This window comes from Anoplopoma fimbria, chromosome 1 (assembly GCF_027596085.1).
Source record: "Anoplopoma fimbria isolate UVic2021 breed Golden Eagle Sablefish chromosome 1, Afim_UVic_2022, whole genome shotgun sequence".
Lineage (NCBI taxonomy): Eukaryota > Metazoa > Chordata > Actinopteri > Perciformes > Anoplopomatidae > Anoplopoma > Anoplopoma fimbria.
Window position 1 is genome coordinate 22,759,723 of NC_072449.1, and position 16,446 is coordinate 22,776,168.

The 16,446-nt window shown below is 41.4% G+C and overlaps 1 protein-coding gene across 1 annotated transcript in view; it reads right to left on the bottom strand.

Annotated features, from left to right (window-relative positions):
- Positions 1-10,442: 10,442 nt before the first annotated feature.
- Positions 10,443-16,446, bottom strand: part of dph1 (diphthamide biosynthesis 1) — a 55,614-nt gene continuing 49,610 nt past the window's right edge. Inside the window, exons 10-12 of the mRNA XM_054601856.1 lie at positions 15,485-15,563; positions 11,609-11,743; positions 10,443-11,233 (exon numbers count right to left, since the gene is read on the bottom strand). Of these exons, the coding sequence (XP_054457831.1) occupies positions 11,153-11,233; positions 11,609-11,743; positions 15,485-15,563 (295 nt within the window). The 3' untranslated portion in view covers positions 10,443-11,152. The remainder of the gene's footprint in view (positions 11,234-11,608; positions 11,744-15,484; positions 15,564-16,446) is intronic.

Consider the following 16,446-nt stretch of genomic DNA (forward strand, 5'->3'; position numbering starts at 1 on the left):
ATAGGCTGTGAGGTGCAGGAGCAAGAAGAAACAATTGGAAGATAAATCAAAATTCAAAACTACTTTTGCCGAAAATTACGCACCGGTGCTGACGGGTTGAGGTTAGGTAGGGTAAGAATGTGATATATGAACACATGTGCCGCCGGTCAATTATAATGTGACGAGGTAGGAAATGGTAAAAACTGTGCTTCCTTTATAGTTTTAATCAACTCGCAAACTGAAGAAACCTCAGCTGGACCGAAGAAGACCAAGAGGTAAGTTTTTACTTTTCATTGTGCCATTTTTTTTCTTTTTGTGTGTGTGTGTGTGTGTGTCTTCTACACATTTTGATTACAACAGCCGGACTTGACCCACGTGTGGCAATAAATGACAACAAGGACGAGCTCGTTAAATCGGTGTAAGCTCACTCTTTTTTTTATTTTTGTTATTTTTTTTTCACAGTCAGCGAATTTTTTTTCCCCTCTGCGTGCCATGTCGTGAATGTACGGTAGATCACGGCAGCTGGAAGTTACTGCAGTGTGAGTCACTTTGGCGCACATGGGCAGTGACAACTGTAGGGAAGGATGGGATGTCTCGGGGGGGGGGGGTGTAGGCTGAGCTGACTGCACGTTAACCAGCCTGCATCCCCGCAGAGAGACAACAGCGGATCACGACATGAGGGTGATTTCATTTTATTTCATTTTTTTTTTTTTTTTTTTTACATTTTTTCCAAGGGTATCATCCGTTGTGGGACGTGTCGTGTCGGTCTAGAGTTAAGTTGAACCAAAACATAAAACACACAGAATCAACCGTGAGGTGTCCATTAATGTGGAGGGACATACTTTAAATAAAGTCATTATTCCTCGCTTTGGGAGGCAGATCTCCTCTCCCTGGTTCCGCAAGTTGTTTGTTCCCCCCCCCCCCCCCCCTTTTTTTTTTTTTTTTTCCATCTTCAAATGACATCGTGACGCGTTCTTTAGATGAAGTCAATTTTGCGTCATTCCTGCGCACATGCAGACGGCTCCCAATCACCCATCAGAGGGCTTTAAAGACACAGCGTGAGTCTTCGACCTGCATTGCGATGTGTCTGTGTACTAGGTGGAGGAGATGAAGGAGGCGAGGGGGTGGGAAGCCCCGGGGGTCTGATGAAACCCCCCCCAGTGTAACTCCTGGAGGGGGATCGGACCAGAATTACAATGAGCCTGGTTCAATAACATGTCCGGCTGCCTTCAGCCCTCATGTCCGGCTGCGCAGGGTCACGTCCACGGCGGAAACAACATGAGGCAGAATTCAAAAATCAGACTTTTGAAGATCTTTCAAAGTGCTGGAATAACCAGCGGCTCCCAAAAAAACCCTCTGTCCGTGGTGCTGAACGTGGTCTGTGGGGCTCAATTAAAAGCACTAAGAATTAGACTTAGATACATTTCATTTTGTGTCCATATAGTCAGTGAACCATCCGAGAAGTCTCCATAAAGAATCGTATTATAGACGTTTTAAAAAAAAAAAAAAAAAAATGTTACAGAGATTTTTGTTGCCATGGTTTCTTATCAGTTCACTAGTAGGAATATTGTTAACTTTCCAGCCTCTACCGGAACATGTGCACGCCTCTTACAAATAGAGAGGCGCGTCTCTAGAGACATTTACGGCTCACGCAGCAGCACTTACTGTCCGCCAGCAGATGGTCGTCAGGACCATGGACAGCGACAAAGTCCAGACACTTGTTCACAGAGCAAATTGGTCTACTTTCGATGAATAACAATGACAAGACCAAGATTTGATGTCTTTTCAAATAAAGTCCAGAGCTACATTGTCATAACTGTTAACTGTAGGGCCTTAACTGGTAGTGACACAGACACAAATATGACACAGGAACAAGTCCAAGTCTGTGGTAACCTCTGGTGACGCTTGAGTGGCAACTTTTGTACTTGCCCGCTCACAGTGCTCCTCTCCTTTTCCTCCACACCTATCTAGATTCCTTCAGGAGAAAGTACAGTTCACATGGAAATACATGAATTCCAACGGTCAACACTTTACACAGCTTCCAACTGCCTAAACAGCCAGCATACACACATCAGATGAGTGCCTGTGAGTACTCAAATTTCCAGACTGCTGACGTCAGTCCTAGAGTTACTCAGATGAGCTTGCATAAGCCACCAATCCACCCTGTGCTCCCGTCAGTCCATATCCTGTGGCTGACTCATAGATAATCGGCATGGAAATCAATACTACAAACACAACGAGGGGGCCATGTAACCATCAGTCTGGCCACACGTAGCCTCAAGCCTCTGGCAGGAAAGGCTATGAAGTGTGCCACTCTGAGCACTGTGTCATGGTGTATAATTGGATTTGGCTAATGGCTGTGCGGTGTGCCTCAGAGATACGCCTGGTGATTAGAAAGAGCATTTAAGAGGCTAATTTCCCCTTGCAACTGACAACTTTATTTCTTTATGAATTGCAATCACAGATGACATTTAATTGTTGAACAAAGGGCAGCATCATGGTGTCTCTCTCACTCTGCACAGCCCACCTTTCTCTCTGCATGTTGCTACCAACTTGTATGCTTTCCTAGTCTGATTTAATTCCATGCTGCTGCTCTGCTCTATCAGTCAGTTCATCAATACCTTGGCTCTAGACTGCTTACTGCTAAAACTCCTCCAAAGTACAGTAACAGTCTACAGTCATGGCTACTGACGTCTGGCAAACCTCTGCTCTGTGTGCCAAAATTCACCTTTGTGACTGTGAGAGTGAAGACGAGCGGGGAGATGCTGATGTACTGTATGAAGTTTCCTTACGGAGCCCAGCACTACTGAAGGCTGCATCACCAACATCATCAAACCACCGAGGACGTCAGTGGGTACCACAGCCAATCATATTTCTCCCGCTGTCTCCATGGTGACCGTGGCATTAGATTGTTACTGTAGCAACACCACAACTGGTAACAGTCTACAGCCATGGTCGCTAGGGGGCAAAACACACATCTGAACCAGAGTGGTGCAAAAGAGTGAGCTGTTGAGAAAGACACACAAGACATATATAAGAATCAGCAAGAGAGGGAACGTGAGCCAAATTGTATTGTTTGAATCACACAGAGAATTGAATTAACTAGAAAACATATTTTACAGCATTTATGTAGAGTGTATCATTTATGTAATTCAGTTGATCAACAAAAGAAAACAAACCAAGTACATGATGTACATATATATATACACGAGTAACTACGAGTAACTGAACTCTATGAACCTGGCAATGAAAGCACAGATTTAGAAATCCTTACATGTAAGAGATGTTATGCTAAGGACTAAATATTTGAACATCTTTAAAAAAGGTTTCACATATCTGCTGTACATTTGAGAAGGAATATTACAGTATACCCCCATCCTGGAAGAGGGAATACTCCTTGACAGGTAGATGAAAGTCTTGGGTTTTGAAGGTTTACCAGAGCAGCAGTGCTAGGGAAAGGCTACATCTCTAGTTCTTATACAAACTAATCCACTCCTGCCAGGAAAGAAACCCTCAGGGAACCTCCTGAAACTGCTGTTAATCCTGATATTCACTCCTCATCAAAGGTTCATTTTCTTTTTTCTCAATTTCTTTACAAAAGTTGTTGTTTTTTATGATTCCTAATTTAATTTCCCCTTTCACTGATATGCATGTTTGAATAAGACCCATGTAATGTCAAATTTCTTATTAATAAATTGATTAATCAATAACATATGGGACTATGTATCTTTGTCAGTAATAACGACTTAAACTGCTTTTTAACAATGAAGTTAAAGCTGAGTGTCAGCCACGCAGCAGTGACTTTTTAAGAACTGGTTTAAGAATTGATTTAAATTGATCATCAGAAACATATCAGACCTCATCCTGAGGTTGTAGCTGCCATCCTCTGGTTGAGGTTCTTTCCTGTAGATGAGTGTCCATTTTCTCTGCACTGTAAGACTCTACATGCTGAACTCCTTCTCAGCAGCACATGAACTCTGACTGATCAGAGACCAAAGACTCAGATCATGATATTGGCACCACTGCTGGTTATAATAATCAACTTGACTTTCATTTTCACGATTTACTTGGTAAAGTTTTAATGCTTGTGTCTTATGTTTTCAGCAGTCTGTGGATATACACAAGACTAGATGAGGTAAAGGCTAATTGAAGGTATAAATATATAGTGGAAGACGTAACATGCAACGCAGCATGAGTCTGCGTACAGATGTTGAAAAATGACAAAATAAGGTAAACATTTAATGGCAACACAAACAGGGGAAATTAAGGAGGTCAAAGACAGGATATGGGATTCTATCATTAAGTCTTTTTTGATGAATTCTTCTTTGTGTGGCCAGATGCTTAGAAAAGTTCACAATGGTAAGTACCCTACTTATTAAACAGTGGTCTCAAGGGTATGCCCATTTCCAGCCCAAGATGTTTCTGTGACAACCATTAAAGATGAACACATCTTAAGCTGAAGAGTAACTTCAACATCTAAAGTAAATGACTGTGCCACTTGAGCAAAAATATGATTACAGCAATATATTATCTGTCCCAGAAAATAAGGTAAACACGGTTCAGCTAGCTTTTTTTCAGTTAAGTAGATCACAGTTATACACATTTTCCTGCCTCAGAGGTTTAAACCTGTTGCTCTCAGAGGTAACATGCGTCATAACTTCTATGTCAGAGCATTTACACAATCCGACCTTATCCAGTAACACTAGGTATTCCCTTGCATGTGGTTGTTGGTGGGTATCCAAACTCAGCAGGATAAAAGAGAGTGATTCCTAAAGTACTGCCATTGTGAAGTTTGTCTCCTTTTTTCTACCTGAGAATAATAACAAAGCAAGGCGAACATCAATTATCACATTCAGTACCACTGGGACAATCCAATGTTGTGTCAGAAAAGGGGTTTCATCGTGTCTGTTAGACATGTTGCAGCACCATCACTTCAAAATATTTAGTAACACTTTTAAGAAGAACTTCTAATGAGTCTTTAGTAAACAATGAGCTCATGCTGACTTCGTAATACACTATCAATTCATTCCTTAATATTTATTATTATATTTGATTAACCAATTATATCCTAATGATTTCTAACAGTTTAGTACATCACTAGTGAATGACACAAGACAGATAAGTGAATGAATCAATCATGTTAAAAGCACAGTGACATTAATATTCACTTCCATATGCCATATTATTAGCTAACACAGCCACAATAAAGGTCACCTGGTAAAGTGACATGCAGTATTTTGTTTAGAAGTCAATCAGTTTCAGTGTGGTTCCTGATTTTCCAAACATAAGTTCCAACAGCTGCATAATTATTCCAGCTTTTTAACAATGAGTCAGAGGCCGCTGCCCCCATGAGACTACATCAACGCTATTTAAATCTGATCATTTAGAAATGGTCAGTATGCATATTTACAGGTATCCAGGAACAAATAATAAGATACTGTTAAATTAGCCTGATATAGTTTGTTGTTATCAAGTAGCTTCAGGATGTACATTAATGTCTGTACAGTTTTTAAGAACTGATGTTGACTTGGGTTTCGATAGAATTAATGGAATAGACCGCAGGGGCAGTGTATTTGGCATTGGAATAATCTGTCTCAATTGTGAAGAAACTATGTACAAAGGGTGTTGCTGCTTCTGCTTGTTTGAAATGTTTGTTATATCACTAGAGTTAAGCAGGAATACAGCAAACTGATGATGGCTATTTTGTGTAACGTGACAGTAAAACAATACATGCCGCACATTTCATTTACCTTGAATCACTTTATGAGTCAGAAAAAGAATCTAGAAGAATTTAGAAAAAATATGGTATTCACAAACTTTGACTTTCAGACTGACAAATGTCTCTTAAGTTTAAGACCTCACAGTACTATTACAAGAAACAGAGACATTCAAGTAAAGCAACAGATGAAAATCAGTCGCCCCTTCCCTCAAGACTGATTACGAAGGGACTGGATTAATTAAATAGAAATGGAAGATCACAGCATGACAGGAAAACGCAGACAATCCACAGCAGGACAGAGTGGGTTGAGGAAGAAGGTGACTTTGTCACAGCCCTGTGCTGGGGTGGCTCTTGGCTGGATGATCAGGGACAGGCTGACCTCCCACGCAGAATTAGTCATCTCTTTACACCACTTATTTTCTTTTCCCACTAAAGACTCTTATTCAACCTTCTAGCAACCTTCCTTCACATTGCTGCTCGGCCGCCCAGGCATCTTCTCTCCCACACACACAGAGTCAGCAGCCTCTAGACATAATCATTTATTGTTCAAATTTCCACAGGGATGCAGATCAAGGGGTTGTTAAACACATAGCTGCTAATCTCCACAGTGAGGATAGGATTACCCAACTAAATAAAATAAACACTCGCAATTAGAACAGTTTTAACAGGAACACAACAGGCTGTTTTGACTAAGTTAACTGCTCTCCCTTCTGTCTAATTCTCCCTTCAAGGGACCTGTTGCCTTCGTTTTGCTTTTTATGCATTAAGGTCTCATTTACTCTTCTATTCGACACCTGATGCTTAGCAGCAAAATGTGAAAACAGGACACAATACGAGGGCTCAGTGTTAAATCCAGTTTACTCAATGACAAGCTACTCTTGGAATTACACATGCTGGAAAACAACAACAGCGTTCTATTCATCATGCCTCTACAGAAAATGTTACTAAAATATCCAGATCATGCAGACACACTTGATGTTGTACACTAACAACATGCAGCTCTTCTTCCAAGGCCCTTCCTCTGAAATGAGATTACACATGTACTGTCACATGAGACTTCCATTATTAACGCCATGGCCCACTCAAAGAAACCTTTCAAACAGCATATTCCTCTGCAACCAAGCATTGACTTCTCTTTCCTTTATACATTTCCCCAAGCAGTTTCTCACCCACCTAGTGTCTCGACAGAAGTAAATACAGGCAAGTTAAACCAAAGCTGTCGTCTTTTGTTGTCTACTGTAATCCAGGGGAACCGCTGAAAGAAAAGCAGAGAAATACAGAAAGACAGAAGCAGGCACTGAAATCTAGACTTCTAATCACTCTGTTGTGGATCTTATATAGATGCCCTCCACTGACACTCCTTTCCCAGCACAGCCCCAGACACATGTGGCCCTCTGAAGTCACACCCTGCCTCAAAGCAACACTGATGGAAAAAAAAAAAAAAAAAAAAAAAAAAAAAAAGTGCAAGAAAAAACTCCTCCTCTTCTGTTTATTTCTGTTGTAGTGCCATGAGTCATGAAAGATATTTAAAAAAAAATTCTGTCCATTTTCCACCCATGCCAGATTTCCTGTTTTGTCAAACAAGTCCAGTAATAATGAGAAACATATGGTAAGCAATTAAACGCTAGACAATGAAAGAAAAAGGGATAGGATAATGCATTTACCTAGCGAGTGGGTAAATGTAAAGTTGCCTGTCTGCAGAGAACAGAGAGTGAGAGACTGCTGTGACTCAGCCTTTTACTGGTTAGATAAATTAAACCATTAAAAACATCTCGGGTGTCACATGCACTATTTTACCGGCTCGCAGGTAGCAGACAAAGCCACAGAAAAACATTGACCCAGGCAAACAGTTCATATTTACTGAAACATATTATTTCAATTACCATCTCTGGATGTTTGATGATGTGTGGTTGTTGAGGGTGCATTAGCTCACAGCTTCCTGCTGCTACGTAAACAAGTGCTGGGGCACCAATGGCAACCAGCTGACCAGGCAGTCAGTGTATATCGGTATCACCTGAGCACCTGCTGTGTAAAGTAAAGGCTCAAACCCGTAACCTCTGCAGAGTCCCAAATAAACATGTTACGAATACTCCATGGTGAGCTGTGCCCTCTGGAAGAGAAACCGGGTGATAATGGCAGAGGAAGTGTGATGGCTAACACATTCAGAGCAGGCAGGGTGCAGCCTGGGAGAAGGTAAGAGATGGGATGGAGAGGAGGATGAAAGAGCGTGGAATCAAATTCCTACCACATCTGGAAGGAATTGAATTCACCAGTTACAGAGGTACGCTGGGTTCTTGCACCTTGCCAAGCCCACTCACTCTCATGCTGTCATCCTCAGCACAGCCTTTCCACTGTGAAGAAGTGTGTGACTTGAATGCCTTACAGGACTGCCAATAAGCTATGTAAACAGTGCCACCTAGTGGTCACTTAGCTGTCTGCATAGCTGGTAATAAATCTATGAGCAGAGACAAGACCTATTGGGGTTTACATTACCCACAAAGCCGTCTGTCAGCATCTGGCACAGTTAAAAAAAGATCTGTGGATCAGAGCCTCATTCACTTTCCGGTCTAACTTCCCTTTCAGTTTGCCCCCAAGAGCCACATCAAGTAAACACAATATGCTTTGAAATAGATCCAACCAACTGCTCAGAAATTCGCTTTTACTGAGTTTAGGAGAATTGGTGCAATTTACCATTTTGTGTTTTCTCTATTTTCCACATGCAGGGTTATGATCTTTCCACATTGTGCTCTACCAGGAGCAATTATGACTGTAAAATTGTTCATTAGTGTAAAATAGTTCAATACTGTTATTAAAATCAACTGATATTCAAACAAACACTTCAGCATGTTGATAAGTAGGTGAGGCTGGGTCACATAATACTGCATCAGTATGGGACAATGCAACGACAAATAAACAAACCAACAAGACAATTATGTACAGAGCAATGTCTCAGCATACTTTTTCAGACTTTTTATATTTAACAGTAAGTTTTCACAATAAATTACTCTAGTATTACTTTGCAGGCTTTTAACTGGGATATGTCACAATACTGTACTCAGAATTGTATAGCGATATCAATGCAGGGGAAACTATTAAACAGAAAATTCTAGTTTGAACTTGGTGAAGCATTGTGGGATTACTACAGTGTTATTCTACAACAGCATATTGCTATCATAATCTGATGGGTGTTACTGTAAAATGAAAGTTCAATGCAGTAATACACCAGTTTAAAATGCCATAACTATCTGTGAAGTGAAACTATAAAGCCGTGATTTCAACATAATTTACTGTAAAAATAAGACAGTAACTTGCTAAGAAAGTAAAGCAAGTAGTAACCAGTTATTTACTCTAAATGTACAGCTAAATATTTTACAGGGTCGGTTTTATCTCGATCGTGTAAAACTCGAGATTATTCTTAAAGATAGGCCTCCAAAATGAGAATAAAATATTCTCATGGAATCGTGATTATTATTTATTTCAAGCCATATGTTTGGTATTTTGATGTGATGGTGGAGATTATTAAGTAGTAAGAGTACAGTAAGTGTAAATTTGTGTTGATTATATTGCATTTTTCAACATGGATTTATGTAAAGTACTTGTTTCCTAAGCAACAATCAATAGGATGGATCCAAAACAATAATCAATAAGAAAAAGAGCGAGGAGGAATTAGGCTACAACATATTTATACAGACAAAAACTGAATATATTCAATCTGGTCTTCATTAATTGACAAATAATTACAAGTGATCTACCAAAAAGAAATAGCATTTATATAATAATTTTAATGTCACACATTTCACACAAACTCATAAGATAAAACATTCTACAGTGGTATGCATACATTAAAGTGTCCAAACTTCTACTATTGTATAATATTGTTAGCTATGTAAGAGCCCTATTTGACTTCAATTACAATATTTAAATCCCCTTAGGTTCCATCTTGTGTCTAAAATGGTTTAAATTCTACACGTATATCACAAAAGGTATGTCTTGCCAGCTAGGGAATTGTTTTTTACACATCCTCTTTTTCTGATGTTCAAATCAGCAAGTTATTAATATCTAAAGCAAAGCAAATCATTAGGTTTCGAGATTAAAACTGCACATATAGATGGGGAGCAGAGAGGATTTATTCGAACTTCTCCCCTCTTTCCCCCTGATAGAGTGCAACAAAAAATGAATCAAACATCAGCTGCGGGAGAGTACCGCTGCCCAATAATTTATTCTTGACCGCATCACACACTGTACTGTAGCGAGTACTGAGCTCTTCAAAATAACAGCCACTAGTGGAACACGTGAGACACATCATGAAAATGCATCTGGCAGGACGGGCTGCATCATACTGGCCTCTGTTGCCAAGGAGATACGATGGAGGAAAGTAGAAGGAGGGTCTGACTAGAGAAGCCTAGTAGTTGTAGGCAAATAACAAAACTCACAGAAGATCATACCCACCTGAGACAATGTGCTGAGGAGAATTCACATGTTCTCGGGATCAGCTGGAGCCACAGTGCGCTGCTGTCAATCAGTTTCTGCTGTGGCAGCCAAACACCAATAGAGTGGTTTATCTTTTTATTTATTGACAGACTCCACCATCAATAAATTATGAGGATGGAGAGAAGTCGTGACTACAGCAGCAATGCACGTATTTAGGAACTCATACCGTTTTTAAGACTGGGGGTTTAAAAACAAACCCATCCCTTCAGCATTGCAGAGACTTCATCAAAAACACTCACACAAGAAGCAAGGTTCCACTTCTGATTTATTGTTTCAGAGTTTGACTAAGCAAAATGCAAAACGGTGAAACAAGGGTATCCCTGCATTTTAACAGAATACTCTTGAGGAAAGCATCATACTGTACATCAAACTAAAGTGCATCATAATATATCTCTATGACTGTCTTGGAAGCATAGCATAAAGGGAGACATGCAGTGCTATATTCAAGGACAAGTCAACTGCGTTTGACTAAGTCCACCCACACTAACACTTTAATTCCATATAACATATTCAAGGTCACCTCATTTGTTCTCTCTATCAGAAAAGCCTTGTGTGCATTACAGAAATGCCCACATGTTTCCTCTGTGCAGGAAAAAATTCTGTCATAGCCCACAGCAGAGAGCAGCTCTTTCAAGGGAAGGTGACTTACATGAACATGTATGACCTCAAACACAAAAGCTATTTTCTCAGTTGCTTGCATATTGAGCTCTGAACACATGCAGGAAAAAAAAAAGCAATGAATTTGGTTTGATCTGCTGTGCTGTAAAATGAGGGATTATTTATGGCTGGTAATCCATTCGAGGAGCTGCTGAGGGCTCCTCTGGCTTTAGCTCTGCTCACTGATAGACCGTCTGGACAAATACCCAACTCTCCTCTTTTGGCCTGACCTCCCTCCAGCCATTAACAGAGGCAGAAGCACTGGCAGGCACGAGGCGAGTCAAAGACTGAGCTGGACACGATATATCATTCCCCTTGACAGCCACAGGGGGCGCACTGGTCCTGTGCACACTGCTTGGTAGGAAGGGCTGGCTCCGAGCCTCGTTTCTGCAGGCAGGCAGAGGGATGGCATTAACACTTGGAATAGTGACAGTACCTACCTCAGACAGATTAGTGGTAATATGAGGCAATATGGCGGGGTGTATTCACACTGCAGCAATTAACTGCATATCTAACAGTCTTTTACACATATATTAAATAAATGAGAACATTCATGATGCAAATCAAGGTCAAGGTCACAACCACGCCTTTGAGGGAGACATCCAGATACTTGTCTTGTTGTCATTATGCCACTGGGTGTCAGTGTGGTGACATACTGGTAAAAGTCCTCACACACTCACTCTTTACCAGCTATTCTTCCCCCTCCCCTCTCTCCTCCATTTCCTCTGCCATTCATTCTTTTATCTCCAACCCCTCGCTTACCGGAGTCTGTCTGCGGGTGGGCCTCACAGGTTGGTTGTCAGGGTGGTTGGGCGCCCACGGCCCCAGGCTCTGATTGGAGTAGAAGTCCATGGGGTAGACTTCCTTCCAGCCAACCTCCTGTAGAGCTACAGCTGCCTGAAAGATAGTGAGACGGATAATCACGAATAAGTTAAAAACAAAAAAAGAAGTTCGACAACCTAAAAGTGCAATACCAGCCCACTTGAATGGCCGTACATGATTCCGATGATTTTTCCCCCTCCTTGTTATCTGTAGTTTTTGGGCAAAGCAGCTGCAGGAATCCACACAGTGATGAGAAGTCGCAACAGACAAGACAGGTGTCATAATATTAAGCATGGAAAACAGGCAGAGTTGTCATGTTATCCCTATGCAGCTGCACTGCATGACACAAACAGCTGTTAGAGGAGATCAACAGCACAGGCATGACAGTGCAGTGACATAAGTGCGGTCCTCGACCATATGGAAGACAAGTGCCTGTGAATATTGATTCTGAATAAAAGAAGGAGCAGCTGAATGACTGAACAGATGAATAAACAAGCGCGCTGAATGAAAGAACAAATCATTTGATTGTTCATTAATTAATTCATCCAACTCCTCATACATCTTTCAGACTAGTTCGATGCCAAGTCCTAATTTGAGCTTTATACAATTTGGGATAATTTCAATGATGTATGGAAATCCGATGAAAAACAAGTAATGTGACGCACTACAGAATTCAGTTCAAAGGAAACGAGACAATACAGCTTGAAAGTGATGAAATCTCTGTTCTAGTGGGACGTAATTCATCACTGTTATTTCACTGGAATGGTGTGTACCAACAATGACACTACCACAGAAGTAAGTGTACTGGCTGTGTCTTTAAATAGAAACAGAAACACAACAGTCCCCTAAAGATGCTTTTTTTTGACAAGTTCTTGATAAGAAGAAACAATAACTGATCATTTCACCAGCTGTGGAGATAGGGATATGATTTGACTTTCTCCAAGCAAGAACCAAAAATTAATAGATAGAATAGAATTTTAAATAGATTTTTTTTTTCTATTTTTCCATATTTTACAACTAATACCCAGTTGTCCACCAAACTACAGGACTATTTCTAAACACCCATTCTTTTATCCAAATTTATGAAAATGTTGTTGAAATGTAACTTGTCCAAAATACTGGAAAATTGAACACGGCTGCTTTGCCATGCGGTGTTCCCCAGGGATCAATCTTGGGATGCATTCTATTTTCCATATACATGCTGCAACTAGGGCAGATTATCAGTAGTTTCAGCAACATCTCCTCTCATTTGTACACTGACATTCAGTTGTTATTTTCATTTAAACTTCATGGCCCTCATACCATTTCTGAACAACAGTTGAAAAGCAATTAGGAACAGAATGCCACAAATGTCCTGCTGTTAAATGCAGCTATGACTTAAGTCTTGATTACTGCTCCCGATAACCTTCAATCAGCGATCAGTCAGAATATTGGCACTTGACCCTCATCTTCTTGGACTAGTTTCTGTAATCTTCACGTGATATCTAACCAATCCATGATTTTTAATGCTCACATTAGGTTGCTGACCTCTATCATGTTTCATAGCCAGTTTGGCCAACATAGCCAAACTAGATCTGATGTGTCAAAGAAACAGTGATGCTAATACATGCTCTTATCTCATCACATTTGGACAACTGTTAAATCTTCTTTTCAATCTATTAAAAAAACGTACAAAATGATGCTGCTTGGCTCTTAACACATTCGAACAGATGTTCATATATTACACCTTTTTTAACCTCTCTCTGCACTGGCCTCCAGTACATTTTAGTACTCATTTTCATATTTTTGTGCTTACTTATATAGCTCTACATGGCCTGCCTCCACAGTACATCATGGACCTTGTGCAACCCCACACCAGGAGCTGAGCTCTTAGGTCCTCTATCCCCCGGCACGGACTCAGGAGATTGTGCTGATTGTCGGTCTTTGAACTCTATGGACCCTAAAAGCATCTATAAAAAACACATTTGTTCCAACAGGCATTTAGGAACTATGTTTTTTTTTTTTATGTTTTAACTTCTTACTGTATCTCTTCTTATGTGTTCATCTTGGTTTTATTTATTTTAATTAGATTTTGTTTTCTTTGACTGTGAAGCACTTTATGACGGGTGTCTGTGAAATGTGCTATATAAATATAACTTGTTTTTTTGCTTACTCTTCTTCACTCTATGTATATACCTTTATATAAAAGGCTAAATGTAGCACCTATCTGATTATAACACAATAATAACAAAGTTCTTCCTTAATATCCAGCTATTGAACATACAACATGTCAAATTCCTTAGAGTTTTCTTCTAATTAAACAAACAAACAATTTGATGCGAGGATAAATCTTTCTTTCCTGTCTCCAAACATCCTTCTGCTAGAGTCATCTTCATTTCCTTCCCTCTTCTGCCCCCATTCCACCCGGCTTTCATTTCTTTAGCTTTTACCCACTGCTCTCTTCCTCTCTCCCCTCTCACACCAACTGCCTCTCTCTTTGGAACTAGCTTTTTGCTAATCCCTGCTCTGACAGGAGAGCCAAGTGTGTCTTATTGACTATAAATATAACATGAGACGCACTGAAAATAAATGCTGCTGCCCCCCCACCCTCCATCCTCCACCCTCCATCCTCCACCCCTCTCGTTGCTCACTCCACCCTCCCATCTCGTTCCTCCTCTCCTTCGTTGTAAATGCCACAGTCAAAAAGCACAGTGCACTGAGACATGTAACACTCAGGGGTATGAAATGTGGGTGAATTAAGACTCATCACAGCCAGACACGTGCACACATATAGATACAAGTACGGCCGCAAATTATTCAAATGTACCGTCATTGTTCCCAAATAACTAGCGGGGAGAGCAAAGTGAGCTCTAACAAAAAAGGCTTAAGAAAACAGATTGCTGCTTTCCTCATTACAGCGGGGTGATTTCAGACTTCATATAAACCAAGATCGACCTCATTCAGAAACAAAAATAAATAAATAATCATCCCCTTTTCTCCTTAGGTGAACGCCATCATTATTCTTAATGGCCTCATTCTGAAATGTATGAGCAGCACAAGCGGTGCACACAGATGTGTATTCGGAGGAAAACAGCGCCCATTAGAAATAACCCACCAATATTCAAGACAGCAATTCCCCTCGCAGTCATTTCAAAAGGTTTTCAAATCAGTAGCATATCTTTGAGGAAAAGCATTGAATGAATTAATAGTTAACATCAAATGCTAACCGGCCAAGTCACATAATGGCACATAACTGCCAGCACATCACAAAGTGGCTACACCAGCTGCAGCGGCACACAAACAAACGCTTTCTTTGAAATGGATCTTTATGGGTTGCTGTCCAATCTATCTCTCTCTCTTTAGAAAAACAAGACAGCTGCAGGAGGGGGGCTGCAGGGGGTGGGGGGAGGGAGCGGTGTGATCCTGTGGCCAGTAGGGGGGCTAGTCTTCTGCTGATGCTGTTTCTGTGCATCTCTGTGTGTGTGTGTGTGTGTGTGTGTGTGTGTGTGTGTGTGTGTGTTTGTGTGCTGTTATGTTTTATAGCAGGGATAGAGGGAGAGAAGGAAAGAGGGAGCGGAGTAGGCACGACTCCGTTTCCCCGGCTAAAGCAGGCCCTGATGAGTCCTATACAAATAAACAACCCTAACAAATGCTTCCCAAAAACATTGTAGTAGTTCCTTTATCTCATGTGCTTTGATGAAGGATTCAGCAGGACATCTGCCAGGATGTACTGGCAGGAAGGTCTGTGTTTGCGCGTGTGTGTGCAATCCATGAGCCTCCACTGATAAGTGAGTGACAGCTGTGATCTTGCTGTGAGACTATAAGGTGCATGTTTACCTCGTATGGAGACAGCAGGGGCTTAGAGAAGGCTGTGCCCCAATCGATGGAAAGGCGCGGGCAAGCGATCTGGATCCACCTGTAGGGAGGAGATGGTACAGATTAGTGCTCAAATGTACATTCGTGAGAGGGTGCAAATGTGTGTGTGTGTGGGTATAACAGAAGCAGTCAGAGAGGGCGAGAGACCGAGATCATATTAGACAGGCAGGGCACATCTGCGACTGCACGCTGCATGTGGATACGTGATGCAATGGGCTGTGCAGGGAGCCTCCCTCCACCTGATCTCCAGCATCTGTTGGCGAGATCTGTCCTGATTTGCAAAAGCTCTAAAGACAGCCACGCTACACAGTCTGAATGCATAGCCAGCCAATGAAAGAGGGAGGCTGAAGAGAGAGGGAGGAAGGTGTGTGGTGGTGGAGGAGGTGATGGGGGACAGAAAAACAGGAAAAGAAGTGAACAGAGGTGAAAAGAGGAGAAATGCAGTGAAAGAAAAGCGGGAGAGGTTAGGTGAGTGTGAATAAAAAAAAAAACGCCGCACCAGCCGGGTCTCCACGGAGGTAGCCTACATAGCTGGCAGACAGGGTGAGGGGGGGGTTGTATATGAGAGAGATGGGAAAGAGGGTGAGAAAAAAAAGAGAGAGGAGAGATATACAGCGATAGGGAAAAAGAGCAATAAAGATGAAAACAGAGGAAAGGGGGGTTGAGAAGGCAGAAGCACGAAGAGAAGAGAGAACAGAGGCAGAAGAGAGGAGGAAGATTGGCAGGGAGAAAAGTGTTTACTCTAGAAAATGCATGAGAGAGGGCTGAGGAGGGCGTGGATGTAAACAGCTGGAGGGAAAAAAATGAACAATGGGAAAATGGAGACGGAGAGAAGCGGCCGGGGCTACGGGGGTTAGCTTGCACGGATCAATGCTATCCACAGCTCCATCTTCACTCAGGGAGAGGATCCTCCCTTGTCCCTA